We start from the raw sequence: 15447 nt of genomic DNA on the forward strand, positions 1-15447 counted from the left end.
CCGGGGACTCTGAGAGGGAATGAAGCTTATTCTATTGATTCAGAGACAGTATGATCAGTTCAATCCGCGTATAGAACATACAGAAACGCAAAAACTATGAGTGCTGAATGAATGTAGATCCTGCCTTTATTTTTTATCCTATGCACCAGTTTGTTTTTGGTTTTTTTTTTTTTTAACTTTCACGCTTATGTTAAGATGTGGTATTGTTCTGTTGGAAAGATTAGTATGCCATTCACCGAAGAAGGCAGTTTTCTGAAGCTGTTTAGAGTTATAAAAACGTTAATTTTTTTTTTTTATTAATCGTTATGTACTTTTTATTTGCCGCTACCTATGATAAGTTTACATTGGGGCGTCCGGAAAGAAATTTCAAAAAACGAAATATCACAAGCTACTCTGACAACTTCCAGAAAGTAAATATTAGAAGTTTTAGCTCTGTGATGTGCTAGTCTTTAAGCGTATTCTCGTAATGGGTTAGAGCTCGGTAACCGAAAAGAAATCGATACACTGAAATGCACACATTGTATGTATGGAAACATTTGGACTGGGGGCCTCACTGGTATTAGCCTCACCAACACCTACCCTTTCCTAAGGATGAACACGAATTAAAATTTATTTCAGTAAAGCCGTTGTCAAACTTTAAAATCCAAGGTTAATCCATACATCCACTTTCAATTCACGGGCATTCCGATATTTTCTGTCTAGTGACAGAACGGCTTTTGTTTTTGTTTTTCCGCAGCGTTAAATCTTAGGACCGTCGTGGTGAGATGTTTCCTTTATATCGTGGCGGTGTTAAAACACAATTCTTTCTTAATTGGATTTGGCAGTGCATCAAGTAAACGATCTCAAGTATTAAACTGAACGAACAATTCCAACTGCTTCCGCTGTCTCACTTGAGTAAGACATAATTAAAATATTTTCAAATATTTAAGACTATTAACATCAGGGGAAGGATTTTTTAAAATACCAGCCAATGTACAATCAAACGTCGTAAAAACAAGAGGTAACACATCCCTTAATGTTCGGTCACTTGCTCGCAGCGTCCTTGGTAGTCAGTTGTTTTTCTTTTGGTCTAATTTATTACAAGACAAAAACTGCAGCCAGAAAAACAGTGTCGGTAATGGAGCAGCCAGTCCCTTGATTGGCATTGGCTTGAATGACTTACCTAGCAAGTGTGACCGATAAAGCAAGCTATACCCTGTATATCAAACAAATTTCCAGTGAGCAATGGACACCACTGAAAAGTGTACGTTTGTGAACTGTGGGCGGATTTATGTGGGAGTGGCTGAACTCACATATTTCATCATGTGTAAGGCGCATGTTTTCACATGTGAACTACATGTGCCACACATTTTTTTTTCACGTGTGACTTTCATGTGAGTCATACACATATTATGGGAATCAACACCACTGCCATCCGGTGACAAAAAGTAGAACTGCATTGCATGTAGAAAAAACCCTTGAACCACATCGCGCTGGTTATCTTATAGAAATCTGCATTTACCAGCAGCAGTTAATAAGTGAACGTGAAGATTTTTGTGTGTACTAGAATGTTTCATCATTAACCTTTGCCTCGTTCTCACATGAAATGTGACAACTGAAATAACATGCACAATGATTGTACCACCACAAATGACATTGCGTGGCGTCGTTTCTGCGTATCTGCCATCTGGGAAACTAGTCGTGCCATACAATTAAGTAAGCTGACTGTGGGGACAAAACTTCGCGCACAAAACAAAAAAAAATTGGGCTACTAAAATGACTAACTGTGATAAGGATAATCAAACACTGACGGGATTCGAAAGAACGAAATGTACCCTTTGATACCGTACTTGCGCGTACCATTACTAAAGCGAAGTGTTACATGCGGGACAAACGAAAGTATTGCGGTACTGATACTGTCACATCACAATAACGGTGGTTATTTCCTGCTATGCCTGGGCCAGCGCCGTTAACATCAACAGCGGCGCTCAGTCAAAGCCACACATAACAATGTGTAGAAAGGAATTTGTCCAGGTTAGACCCACTGGGTTAGATGGTACCAGGGGATTATTGCGGCAGCGCTTGCGACGGGGATAGGACGAGAACAGCTGTACTGCGCATGTTAAACATGTTTGCTCTCTTGTGCACCTTTGGTATAATTTAGCAGTTAATATTTCCCTATTTTTAAGGTTATTACCACCACCAGGAGAAGGCCTAAGTGTGCGCACACGTCATTTCCTGTGCTCATACAGCGAAAGTTAGCAAGTAGCTGTTCTATCATGAGCAGGGCCTGGTGAGAGCCGCTGGAAAAACGACATGGTGGCGGGGGAGACAGAGAAATAGCAGTTAATGATAAGAAATAACAACAACAATAAAAACGTGCAAAAAGTAGAAAACCACAATTTAAAGCCTGCAGAAAACCGGAAACAACTCAGTAACAACAAACAAAAACGGCTAACTAACTAGCCGTTTGTGAATCGGCTAGGTAGTGTTAGCTAGCTGGCTAGCAGTTCACTAAGCAAGCTGGCTAGCTAACATCAGCAAACACGCCGCCCGCAACAGCGATCAGAAAAACATTCAGCGGGGCATTGGTTTTACTGCCTTTGTTTTGATTTTTTTTACGATAAAGTGTTTGTATAGTCTGCTATATCGGGTTGGAGACATAAACCCGACGTTGAACGGGCTTCGCCTTGGAATGTGTGTGAGCTTCGGGAGCTCAAAGTGCTCTCCAGGTTCCCGTGTTAAACCGTCAAGGTAAGGGGCACTGAAGTTAGCCGTTACCCTCACATGAAACACGGAATGGGCTAGGTGGCTAACAAGCTAACGTTTCTCAGTTAACAGCAGATACCATGAGTTTCAGGAAACAAGTTGCTCTAACTAGGTAGGGGGACTGGCTAAGTCGTGGATGGTTAACTTAGGATGGATATAACGCCATGCCTGTATTTCTCTAGCCAGATTGCTAGGTCGCTAGCTGCGTTATCTCACCCTGCTAGTATGTGCTTCACTAAATGGAGAAGGTGTGCGCCTACCTACATAACTAGCATAGCTAACGTTAGCTACATACAAGTAGTTAGGTAACGTAGCCAAGTTAATTGCGCAAGTAGTCTAGGTAATTAATTGTTTAGCTTTTTTAAATATGTGTTGAAGTTATTATTTCGCTCTAACCCGACCACCGTCCGGTTTCTTTCAGTAACAATAACCTTTGGCATAGGTGCAGATATCGACCCGGGTCACTGCTCACGGTGCTGTGTTTGCAGTCTCAGATGAAATATTACTGTATTGTTATGGGGGGTAAATGAAAGTATTTGTAGGAAGGTATTTCATAGGCAGACTTTTCCTGTGGACTAGTGGAGTAGACTGTTCCCATCTGTTTTCTTGAAAACTTGTTAGTTAAATGGCTAGCTGGCGTTAGCCAGGTAAGTGAACGTAGTGTTCGATTGACAGATGATAGCTAATGTTAGCTAACTAACGTGTGTATTAGTTTTATGTACCAAAGAAGTGAAGATGCCAGCTATTGCAATTATATCGGCTAACTACTTATTTAAGCTATCTTTGCAGCTTTTTTGGTCATAATCAAACATTACCACAGTCAGCCGCTAAGTTAGCAAGCTGTTTGGCCACCTGGTTAAGCAAACTCAAAGGCCAGGTAGTTATACTACCTAGCTAACTTCTTGAGATCCCAGCGCAGTGATTTACCTTATATTGTGGCACATGTGAATGCTAACGACAAGTGCACCTGCCAGTGTGTGCGATTTTAGCAAACTGCTGTCGATAACGGCTGATGGACTCGTGCGTAGTTCGTTGGCAGTGTGTCAAAAAGATATTCTGCAAAACTTAAATTATTTATTTTCGTCTGTCTACAGCCAATAAGTTGGAAAGTATTCACGATGCGGCAATGTCATCTTAAGGCCGATGAATTAAAGGATTTATCATTATTGTCAATAACAATCTTTCCAATCTTCCAGGAAGGTCCAGAAAGCCGAATTCATTGTTTTTTTGTCTTATATGTTCTGTTGACGGGGTTAAACAGATGAACGGTCATCTGTATGTTTGTGTAGCATCTTACTGCTGGGCAGGATGCTCTCCGGGCCATTGCATGGTTGTTGATGGGGTGGATTTTTTGGGGATCTGCCTTGTGTGGTTCTGTTTCATGGAGTGAGTTTTGACAACAGGGTCGCTCCGTATCTTGTTAACCAATATCTAATCCTCTGTTGTCTCAGATTCACTTCAGATTGTTAGTAGACATCCCGCGTGTATTCTTATGAAAAAATCTGAAGTTGTGACTGTTTTCCCCTATACCCATACATCAGATCGAGCACAGTAATGCACCCCAAATATTGGTTTATTGGAGATGAAATGACTCATCCCCAGTCTTCATCCTTTCATTTTTAATAAGCATTTCCTTTACACCTTTCCCCTGTCTGACCCTTTTTGGAGTCACCAGTTGTACGTCTCACTTGCCTCTGCACAACATCCTCTCTAGAGACGCAGGGGTGTTGAAGTACAGCGAATTCAGCCCTCCGGTGCATTCGCGTGTAGAGCGTGCAGCAGCTGCTCTTTGCAGTACACGTCACACACTGCACCGAAGAGGAGCAAACGAGAGGGATAGGCGCAACTCCACCGATGTCGTCCAGGTAACTCGCAGGTGCTTCGGAGTCGATAGGGGGTGTTAACGAGTGGGGACACGCGGCGTTGTGGCCCATGTAGCCTACTCCAGCCCTGGCGGATGAAGTCGTTGTGACTGCAGACCTTTGTCTTCTGGTGACGCAACCCGTCTCCGTCAAGGTGCTGTGCTGTATCGGCCAGCCAGCGCGTGAAGAAGGTGGCTTAAAAGGGAGCCTCAGAGGCTGTTAAAGGCCTAGTTCAGGGAGCTGTGTCCTCTCACTGCACCGCCGGCATTGCTGCGTGCGTATGACTCATGGTTCATGTCTTTTACGCTCCTATTCCTGATCCTGGATGGATCTGCGCATCTGCGTCAGGAGCCTTGCCTGGACTGGTTTGGCACGTGTGTGAGTACAGGAGCAATGGCCCAGGCTCACCCTGGTGAGATGTGGCTTATGCCAGGCCCATTGAGCTCATTTTTGAGCCTCATTGGTTAGAACCCATCATTCTTGAGCCTCATTGGTTAGAAGCCACCTCTGCTCTCGGCATGATGTTGTGTGGCCCTCCAGACATCTGAAGCTGAGAACAGCGTCAACAGGGCAGAAAAGGAAAGTTATTACGAAGTTTTAAGTCTTAGGGTACAGGCTTAGGGGCAGATTTCTGTGATCTTAGCACTTGTACTTTCCTTCTTTAGAAATGTTGAGAGGCAGGTCATTGTGGTCCGTACCATCTGTGCAAGCATGTGCATGCATACTTTTGTGTATATGTATTGTCTGTCCACCTCTTATGAATGCTGCCTTTCCACTGTAGGTATTAGGATGTGTCGCCTTTCCCCTCTACGAGGGTCCCTGTTTGTCCGTGTTTCAGCCTTTGATTGCGTGTGTGCGTACATAAATTGTCTCCCCTTCCTCTCAGTGCGCTTGTGTCTGTGGGGATGAGAAGGTGCAGTTGTGGTGTTGTGTAACTGGCAAGGTAACATGGTGTGGGTGATCCAGGGCATGCTGACAGGGGGCTGCACTGGTTCGGGCAGGGCACTGTGCAGTCCTGCCTCAGGGGAGAAGGATTCAGAGAAGGGACAGCTTCATATCCCAGGTGAAGCACAGCTGCTGTTGTGTTAAGCTGTCTAACCTGCAATAACTGGGAAATCTCCAGGTGGATATGTGCTGTGATATATAAGTATGTAAAATAGACGTTAATCTATATAGGAGAGTTTTGATAAGGACATTTGTTAACCTAATTGAATGCAGTCTTGCAAAAATGTAGAATGTCCATCATTTGTTTTTAATCATGAATATTTGTAGCACTGTTGTACATTTGCGAAAGCTTGTGTTGGTTAAAAAACAAATTTTTACTCACATATACTCCATAATTATTCTTTTGGAAGCTTAGATGTGATGGCTGGACGGCACCTCCTGTGTTTATGGGAAAAGGAAGGTGGTGTCTTTGCTCCATATGCATCTGGTCTTATCGCTCCATCACTTTGTTAAATTGTAATGGATGTGGCGGGGTCAGGAGGAGTGGGCATATCGTATGGAGTGGCCGTCTTGCCCGCCTGACAGGCATACACATGTCAGGGCATTTTATCGGCAGCATGTTCTGACTCTCCTGTATAAGTGGAGTGGTGAGTGCAAGAGGTGGTTTACTGTGGCCAAGCAGAGATGCATGCTCTGATCTGTTATCCCAGAACAACGGTAACCCTTGACGACCATCCTCCTCCTCCCCTTTGGCTAATCTGTCCCTTTCTCTGTTCTCTCTTCTATGGAGGTGGTATTCCGTATTCCTTTCTTCTCTACCAGTCAGTTTAATCCTAGTCAATGTAGCCGATTTCAGGTGGTCACAGTTGTGCGTTGTGTCAGTCTTCTTGTTAGGTTTACAAGTAGTAGATTTACAAAGGTTCATACAAGGTGGTTTGTCAGAATTATTGTAGTGGTGTCTGAACTTCTGCATGCTACTCTGATAGCGAGGCTTGGGCTGTGGATAACGAGACTTATTGTGTGCGTGTGTGTGTGCGTGTGTGTGCGTCTCTCTCTCTCTCTTCCCCCCCACAGGTGTCATAAGGCATTTTTGCTGCTGACGCCGGCCTGACCCCCTCCCCCAGGTCCCCCTCCCTACGCCCCTGTCCCAGTATGAACGACGTGAGCATCGTGAGAGAGGGCTGGCTCCACAAGAGAGGTGAGGACGATGGCGGTCGATGGTCTCTCGCAATTCCCTCCTCTTATCTGCTCCAGCCACAGTCAGCCCAAACTACACGGAAAATGAGTCCTGTGAACCCAAGCTCAGAAACGCTGTCAGAACCCGCAACTCCCAGCTCTCGCCCCTCACGCTGGAGGTCGTCTCCAGTTCCTCCTGTCAGTGTTTCCCTGGTAACCGTGAAGGTGTGTGGCTGTTTGCAGGTGAGTACATCAAGACCTGGCGGCCTCGGTACTTCATTCTGAAGAGCGATGGCTCCTTTATCGGCTACAAAGAGAAGCCGGAGATGTCCGACCCCAGCCTGCCCCCTCTCAACAACTTCTCCGTGGCAGGTCAGTCGCTGGGCCGGGGGGCTGGCACTGGGGAGCACTCGGGAGTGGGGTGTATGTTTTGACCGTATATTCAGCAGCCTGAATGCTTATAGGCTGCATTGTTCAACAGGAACCACGCCCTACAGCAAAACCGATTCTGTACAGTAGTGGAGCAATTGCATGATATTGCTGTAGTCTTTATTTTCAAACTCCACCTTTTTCACTTTGTGACTATAAGTCACACTTCACTATGTAATATTTGAACTCTGCTTGTTTGTGTGTGCACCTTGGAGTAGAATAAATGTACGATATTTTCTGTGGTAAAGGTAGGAGTCCCTTCTACATATAATGCATGTAAGACATATAATAACAGAAATCTTCTGAAAACTTCTTTTTCGTTCTTAGTAATCTGTGCACCTATGCTCGGTGAGGTACAACTGCAAAAGCCCCTTTCTGCAGCTTCTGGTCATGAAGACGGTTTAATAGCATTGAGCTGCGAAAACAGCTCTTTATTAGAGCAGCTTGGGATGGGTTAGGTGAGGGTGTGTCGGAGTGGTTTGGTGGTGGTGCGTTGAATGCAAAAGGGTGTCCTCTGCCTCAGAGTGCCAGCTGATGAAGACTGAGAGGCCCCGCCCCAACACCTTCGTCATCCGCTGCCTGCAGTGGACCACGGTCATCGAGCGCACCTTCCACGTGGACAGCCATGAGGAGAGGTGAGAGCAGATGGGGAGTAAGACATGATACAGGAGCGCAGGACTCGCCAGCGCTCCAATTACAGGGGCCTTTTGTGCTTAGAGCCCCCCCCCCGGGTTACACAAGCATGCCGCCGCCGCAAGAGTCATAATCAAACAGTTACACAAGCTTGCCGAAGATGGAGACAAAGAAACTGCCTCCATGTGTCACCATTACACAAGCACACATCATGCAGGTGCTCTCCCACATGGCCGCTGGGGGCTTACGCTGATGTAGGTGCGCTCTCTGTCCTCGCAAACAGCTCTCCACCTGTCACCTGTCAGTCTCGCTTCATCTTTCTCTCTGTCTCACTCTGTCCTATGTCCTTTCTCCCTTCTGCCTGGCTCCCCCTCTCAAAGATGTCTATATATATATATATATCTAGATCTCTCTCTTTCTTCCTCCATCTCTGTGTGAACCTCTCTGTCACCCTCCATTTCCGTGTATAAGCCTCTCTTTCTCTCCCTCCATCTCTCTATGTAAACCTCTCTCCGTCCCTCTGTCTCTCGATGTAAACCTCGCTTTCTCTTTTCCTCCCCCCATCTCTGTGTCTGAACCTCTCTCTCTCTCTCTCTCTCTCTCTCCCTCTCCCTCTCCCTCTCTCTCTTTCAGGGAGGAGTGGATACGGACGATCCAGGCAGTCGCTAACGGCCTGAAATCACGAGAGGAGGAGGAGCCCATGGACATGGACAAGTTTGGCTCTCCCAGCGACAACAGTGGCATGGAGGAGATGGAAGTGGCTATGTCCAAGTCTCACTCCAAAGTGGTCAGTGTCCACAGTGCCTCTTCCGTCTGCCTCTCCCCATCTGTCAGATACTGTTTGCTGTGTTCCCGTCTCTTCATTGGTTCTTCGGTTTTGTCTGTAGTTTGATTCTTCAGTAACAATCCCGATTCCATTGGCCCTTTAATACCATTTCTCTGTTCTATGGCTCTACAGAACGGGGGACGTAAACCTATGGTTTAGCAATATCAGTACTCAGTCAACAATATAGAATTCACTTCGATACGATGTGATGGGATCTGATAGATTTTGATGTAATGAGATTCAGCTTGCAGATATGCAGAGTATGTAAGTATTAGTTCATTATATGCCACTGAAATGACACTCAGTGTTGAAAGCTAGCTGGGATTGTTGCAAGCACTTGAGTTTCATGTAATATAAATTTTTTAAGAACTCAATGGTATGGATCAATTTTCACACGCAACACGGAGGCAGCTCTATGGTTGCGTCTGTATTCACGCAGTGATTTGAATCAGTGTACAGTTACATCCCTGTGCAGTATTATGTGAGTCTGGCTCCTCAGTCTTGTGCCTGTGTCTGTTCGCCACCCCAGACCATGAGCGACTTTGACTACCTGAAGCTGCTGGGGAAGGGCACCTTCGGAAAGGTTATCCTGGTGCGGGAGAAGGCCACAGGGATGTACTACGCCATGAAGATCCTTCGCAAGGAGGTCATCATCGCCAAGGCAGGTTTGGGGGGGGGGGGCGGCTTCACTCTGTGTGGGTTGCCGTGACTCCACACGCCTCAATATGACTCCTCACACCTGTGTGTTGGGGGATGTGTGCATCACACACTGCCATCAGTGGATCACCTTAGATCCATGTCAGAGAGAGGAGAGGAATGTAAATAGGTAGACTGGCGCAAAGGACTTAAAGCAAAATAAGAATTTAAGTTTTCCTTTGGTGTAAAACCCACAGTTGACAAGCTGAGCATTTTCTCTGGGTTAAAATTAGCTGTGCTCACTGCATCGTGCTACAGCATGGTGGTCAGGACACCAGACTGCAAGTTGCAGCTTCAGGCTGCAGATAACCTTTGCGCCTGCACACCGGCGCCTGAGAGCGGCGACACCTCGTCAGCCTGTGTGATCACAGCCGCCGCCGACGCGCGCGCCTGGAAACCGCTTCTGCTGCTGTGATGGCGCGTGTGTGTGTGTGTGTCTCTCCGCAGGACGAGGTGGCGCACACAGTGACAGAGAGCAGGGTCCTGCAGAACACAAGGCACCCGTTTCTAACTGTGAGTACCGCACTCCCGCACATTCTCGCACGGGCGCGCGGGCGAGCGTGCGCACTCCAGCGCTCGCTTTTGTAAAACGTTTTAACAGCGTTGCGCAGTGCGCCGCACCAGCGTTCCGAGAGGAACCTCAAGGAGAAATCAGGAAATGGTTGTCTTTGCTTGGATTGCTGCTACTGGCAACACTGAGCGTCTTTCTTCTCTGCCGCGCAGACACTAAAGTACGCTTTCCAGACTCACGACCGCCTGTGCTTTGTGATGGAGTATGCCAATGGAGGGGAGGTGAGTGCCGTGTATCTCTCACACACGCTCACTTGCTCAGACACTCACACGTCCAATGCAGAGTTGTACCATTGTCCCAATTGATTGGTCTCAAAAACTAAAGGTAAAGGTATTCTTTGTCTGTCTGCCTCTGTTTCTCTCCCCCTCTGTCTCTATCTATCTCACTGTTTCTCTCTGCTTCGTTTCTCCTTCATCGTTCTTGCTCTCTCTTTCTCGCTCCCTCCCTTCCTCATGCTCCCTCTTTCTCACTCCCTCCCTCGCTCCCCCCAGCTGTTCTTCCACCTCTCCCGGGAGCGTGTGTTCACAGAGGACCGAGCACGCTTCTATGGTGCTGAGATTGTGTCGGCGCTGGAGTATCTGCACTCGCGAGATGTCGTTTACAGGGACCTCAAGGTGGGGCAGATGGCTAAACCCTTGTGTGTTTATGAGATGAAATACTGTAGGTCTGAATTTATATTATTTATATTTACATTTACATTTATTCATTTGGCAGGCGCTTTTATCCAAAGCGACTTACATAGGTTACAGTTGTTTTACAATGTTATCCATTTATACAGCTGGATATTTGTGCTGGATATTTTGCAACTGTGGGTTAAGTACCTTACCCAAGGGTTTGAACCGGCAACCTTTCGGTTACAAGTCCTGCTCCTTAACCACTATGCTACACTGCCGCCCACTGCTGAGGGGGCGAGCGAGAAAGAGGGAGCACAAGGAAAGGAGGGAGGGAGCGAGAAAGAGAGAGCAAGAACGATTTATATATATCCGTCTATCTGTTTTTATACAATATGTTTGATATATAATATACGTTTTCTTTTTGTCAGTGGAATTCTTTCTTGCTTTACTCCTTCTGTCCACTAGTCCTCAGCTGCATTGTGAAAAAAATTAGTTCTGACCGATTGTTCTTACTGGTCAGTTTGTATTCCAGTAAAATGCACCAATGTATCACCAGTTTGCGCATTAACAAACTACAGTCTCTTTTGAAAAGTAATTATTGCAGTAAACCAGCAGTTGAACCCTGCTGTGTAATGTCACTCAGTCTGTTATAAATAAACAAAGACTGTGATGTCATATGGTCTCTCTCAGCTGGAGAATCTAATGCTGGACAAAGATGGCCACATCAAGATCACAGACTTTGGCTTGTGCAAGGAGGGGATTTCCGATGGAGCCACCATGAAGACCTTCTGTGGCACACCTGAGTATCTTGCACCTGAGGTACCCTCTTATCTAGGGTTATTTTACTAGATGTTTCCATTTCATTTTGTTTGTAATTTATTTTTATGGCATTATTTATTATTAGTACTTTTTAGATATCTCGAGTCTTGGAGGGCCACATTGTGGGGAGGTTGTTTTGCTTTATGTTATTTAATACTCAGATCAGTTGATTATTTGAAGTCAGCATTTGGACTGGAGGTTGCCTTGCTAAGTCAGAACATCCTGTGGCATTCATAATATTATCACATCCATAAATTTCTCCCTCTGTACTCACCTACCCCCCCCAGGTTCTGGAGGATAATGACTACGGGCGGGCGGTGGACTGGTGGGGGTTGGGCGTGGTCATGTACGAGATGATGTGCGGCCGGCTGCCCTTCTACAACCAGGACCACGAACGGCTGTTCGAGCTCATCCTCATGGAGGAGATCCGCTTCCCACGAAACCTGTCGCCCGAGGCCAAGTCCTTGCTCGCCGGCCTGCTCAAGAAGGACCCCAAGCAGAGGTGGGGAACAGGGCATTGTGGGACGGGTGGGCTGTAATGGGGTGGGGCGGGCCGCTGGCGTCCGGGGCATGCGAGCAGCTGGGATATTTCTGCTTTTTTTGAACAGCAGGCATGACATGTACAGGCTGGAGCCTTATGTGTGTGAAACTGTCCAGTTGACCAGCTTTTCTCTGCTGGAGGATTTTTAAAGCTCTTTGAGACATACCTATACACTTTATCTTAATTGCAATCTGAGGAAGCAAAGCAGTTATTGATTGTGATGGCGTGTCAGGTGTAAGCTGCGTGAGTGTGACGTCTGTCATTTCACAGGCTTGGAGGCGGGCCAGACGACGCCAAAGAGGTGATGAGCCACAAGTTCTTCACCCTTATCAACTGGCAGGACGTCCTGCAGAAGAAGGTGAGGAGTTGAGGAAGGGGGTTTTCAGTCATCCAGTACAGGACCGGGGGGTGGGGCTCCAGGTGGGGATGGTGCTGATTGGCTGTGCTTCTCTCTGTCTCCGCTCCCTAGCTGATCCCGCTCTTCAAGCCCCAGGTGACATCCGAGACAGACACGCGCTACTTTGACGATGAATTCACAGCACAGACCATCACTGTCACGCCGCCTGACAAGTGTGAGTGTAAAAGCCTGGGAGGAGGGCCTCTTTTCCTGCCTTTCATACCTGCTTTATACTCATAGGGGTGGAGAGGGTTATGTTTCCCAAAACCGCTGATCCCAGATGAGCTCCCCTGCTCTTCACTTAACCCAGTTTCTATGTGTAAAAGGTTAGTGCTAATCCAGGATCAGTCCTCAGGTACCCCTTTTCCACCAACGCGAACTATGTGCTAGTTCTGGGCTTGTGCTAGTGCCAGTTCGGAGTTGCTTCAGCTTGCAAACCTTCTAAGAATGAACTTGCTTTTCCACGGGCAGAGACTCACCATAGAGCCACGTCAGTACATCACTGTATATGTCTGTATACGTCTCCGCTTTCCCACTAGCGCCAAGCTAGCAGTGGTGGCCGGTGAGCTGGAAACAGGGGAAGCCCAAACACTACCTTTAAATCTATCATTACTTTCAGCCTGTTCCCATTTATCCTCCTTGATTAACAATAAAATAAATAATTCACAGAATAGTCAACACCAATTGCGAGAATAGAGTAAATGATTATGCTCGTGAAACAGCACAGATTGTCTGTAGTTTGTGTGCTTGCGAAAGCTACAACGTGAGATTAATTAACAAGGATGGCATTTATCGATTTAAATTACCTTAAATGCTCATGACACAGCTTTTGTGAGGTCTGTGTTCTAAACGTTATTGTTCATTGCACTCAACCTAACCTAAAAGTTTATTCTCAGTAATTTAAATTGATTTAACTAAATTTAGCTCTGTTCTGTCATTTGAATTTTGTAACACAAGAAAGCTATATTGTGGAACATTTAAGAGGAAGTTTTGGGATTAGTCGCCACTTAATTATTCAAATTGCCATCCTTGTTAAACAATCTCATGCTGTAGCTTTCGCAATAGCACACAAATTTCAGACAATCTGCGGTGTTTTGCTAGCATAGTGTTTCGCTAGCTTGCAGCCGCAATTGCAAGCTAGCGGGAACAAACAATAAAAACAAGAGAACAGTGCTTTAAAAAACAAACTTGTCTACTACACTTTATACAATTTTAGCCTTTTATGAAGCCAGATGTTAAGTGACATTGGTAGGTGAGTCAATGGCAATGTTAGAAAGTAGCATGCTAACGTTAGCTAGTGTTACCAAGGTTACAGTAGCTGGCTAGCTAGCCATTGGTCAGCTAACATTACCCAAGCAAGCATAGCTACTAATTTCTCACATCAATGATATGAACGTCGAACGTAACATTGATGTGAGAAATTAGTAGCTATGCTTGCTTTGGTAATGTTAGCTGATCAACAGATAGCTAGCTAGCTAGCCATCAATGTTATGTTCGTAACATCGATGTGAGGAATTAGTAGCTCGCTACACAGCTAAGAAATAGATAGCTGGCTGGCAACAAGGCAAAACATTTGAAAAATAAAACTTTGGTTTTTCTTCTTCTTCTTTTCAGGCAGACTAGACGCTACACTAGCTGTGCTTTTTTAAGAATGGCGGTCACAAAGTTTTAGTTGGACTTATTAGGGGGCACTGTGCTAACATGCTGTGTGATGGGCTTTATTCCAGATGACAGCCTGGACTGCGAAGACCCGGATCAGCGCACACACTTTCCCCAGTTCTCTTACTCCGCCAGCATACGGGAGTGACTCTCGCTCTTTCTCACCCTTTCCCTCTCTTTCACTCTCTCTCCCCCCTTCTCTCAGTAACATAATTGCTCTCTCACTTTCCCTCTCACTCTCTCTCACTCTCTCTCTCTCTCTCTCTCTCTCTCTCTCTCTGACACACATACATACACATACATACACACACAAACACACACATACACACATACACACACACACACACACACACACACACACACACAAACACTAGCATGCACACATTTTGGGGAAGTGGACTTAGCAGCTCTCTTACGTACACCAGCACATCAACAGAGATGCACAATAAGAGTCAAAAGCCTGAGACGCACAGAGACCTGGGCGGACGGACGGACAGACAGCCAGACGGACAACTGACCTCAGCAGGAGCAAAGTGCCTTGACTGGCAGCTGTCACTCTGATCTGCCCTGCCCACTAGTCTACTTGCTCCACCCACCACACTACACTCTGCAGCATATAGTTGCCATGACAGCACTTGATCACTGTATTAGATACCATCAGCAGACACATACAGATTTTTCCTAGAGACTGCTGGAGAAACACCCTACCTGGATGAAAACAAGAAGAAAACATTGTTTTAAAAAAGGGCAAAAAAATGCAACAGACACATGGAAAAAAAATCTGGACAGCAAAACTAATCCTTCTGATTGTTACGGTTTTAAAAGCCATATTTCTGCAATTTTTACAAGTGCTCTTTCCGGAACCAGCTGTTACCAATAGTGTTGAACTGTTCCTGCAGGGGGGCAGTGGGAGCTGGATGGTTATTTCTCTTCCCTGTACGTGCACGTATGCTTGTGATCAAGAACCAGCAAGTTGAAGGGAGTGCACGTGTGTCTGGGTGTCTGCATCTGAAAATGTGTGTTTACGACGATGATCTGGCCAAACGGGACACTACACACAACAGGCAGGAAGAGATTTCAGCTTTAAAGGAAGGGGTGTTGAGAGAGGGTGAGAACAGCCTTGGGGTTTGCTAAAGGAATTGAACCCCAGACCCCAGCCAGAAGAGTGTGTGTCGAAGGGGAGGGCCCCATTTTCAAGGGAGATTGAGGTTCATAAGCCTTACATTTATGGCAGTTAGTCCCCTCTTGAAGCAGAAATATTGTATGAATTTGTCAATCGTGCGTTCAGCTGTATGTGCCATTTTGGGAGGGATCGGTGTCAAAGGGTATTTTAAGGAATTTTAATTTCTCGGTCGTTGATAAATCAATCTGTTGCTATGCATCGGCACTGGTGTGTTCATAACGAAGCGTAAAAACTGACTGATACAACAGTGGCTTAAACCTGGCACTTGGAAACACAGCAATATATTTCTACCCGTTCAAACTGATGGGAATGCATTTTTTTTTTCTTTCAAAGAGCATTTCTCTTGTC

The 15447-nt window shown here is 45.9% G+C and overlaps 1 protein-coding gene across 1 annotated transcript; it reads left to right on the forward strand.

Moving 5' to 3' along the window:
• Positions 1-2193: 2193 nt before the first annotated feature.
• On the forward strand, positions 2194-14129 carry akt2 (v-akt murine thymoma viral oncogene homolog 2). Its single transcript, XM_036536417.1, has 14 exons — positions 2194-2733; positions 6630-6753; positions 6975-7103; positions 7684-7795; positions 8427-8580; positions 9149-9280; positions 9763-9828; positions 10039-10107; positions 10378-10500; positions 11191-11319; positions 11607-11821; positions 12131-12218; positions 12330-12432; positions 13985-14129. Exons 2-14 carry the CDS (start codon positions 6708-6710, stop codon positions 14062-14064), a joined length of 1446 nt encoding a protein of 481 aa, XP_036392310.1. The 5' UTR covers positions 2194-2733; positions 6630-6707; the 3' UTR covers positions 14065-14129.
• The last annotated feature ends 1318 nt before the right edge of the window (positions 14130-15447 follow it).

This window comes from Megalops cyprinoides, chromosome 9 (genome assembly GCF_013368585.1).
Source record: "Megalops cyprinoides isolate fMegCyp1 chromosome 9, fMegCyp1.pri, whole genome shotgun sequence".
NCBI lineage: Eukaryota > Metazoa > Chordata > Actinopteri > Elopiformes > Megalopidae > Megalops > Megalops cyprinoides.

Excerpts from the sequence above, each read along its gene's own strand:
- akt2 (XM_036536417.1), top strand. The coding sequence starts at position 6,708 with ATGAACGACGTGAGCATCGTGAGAGAGGGCTGGCTCCACAAGAGAG. Across the intron at positions 6,754-6,974 it reads GGGCTGGCTCCACAAGAGAG|GTGAGTACATCAAGACCTGG; the intron begins GTGAGGACGATG and ends GGCTGTTTGCAG. Across the intron at positions 12,433-13,984 it reads TGTCACGCCGCCTGACAAGT|ATGACAGCCTGGACTGCGAA; the intron begins GTGAGTGTAAAA and ends GCTTTATTCCAG.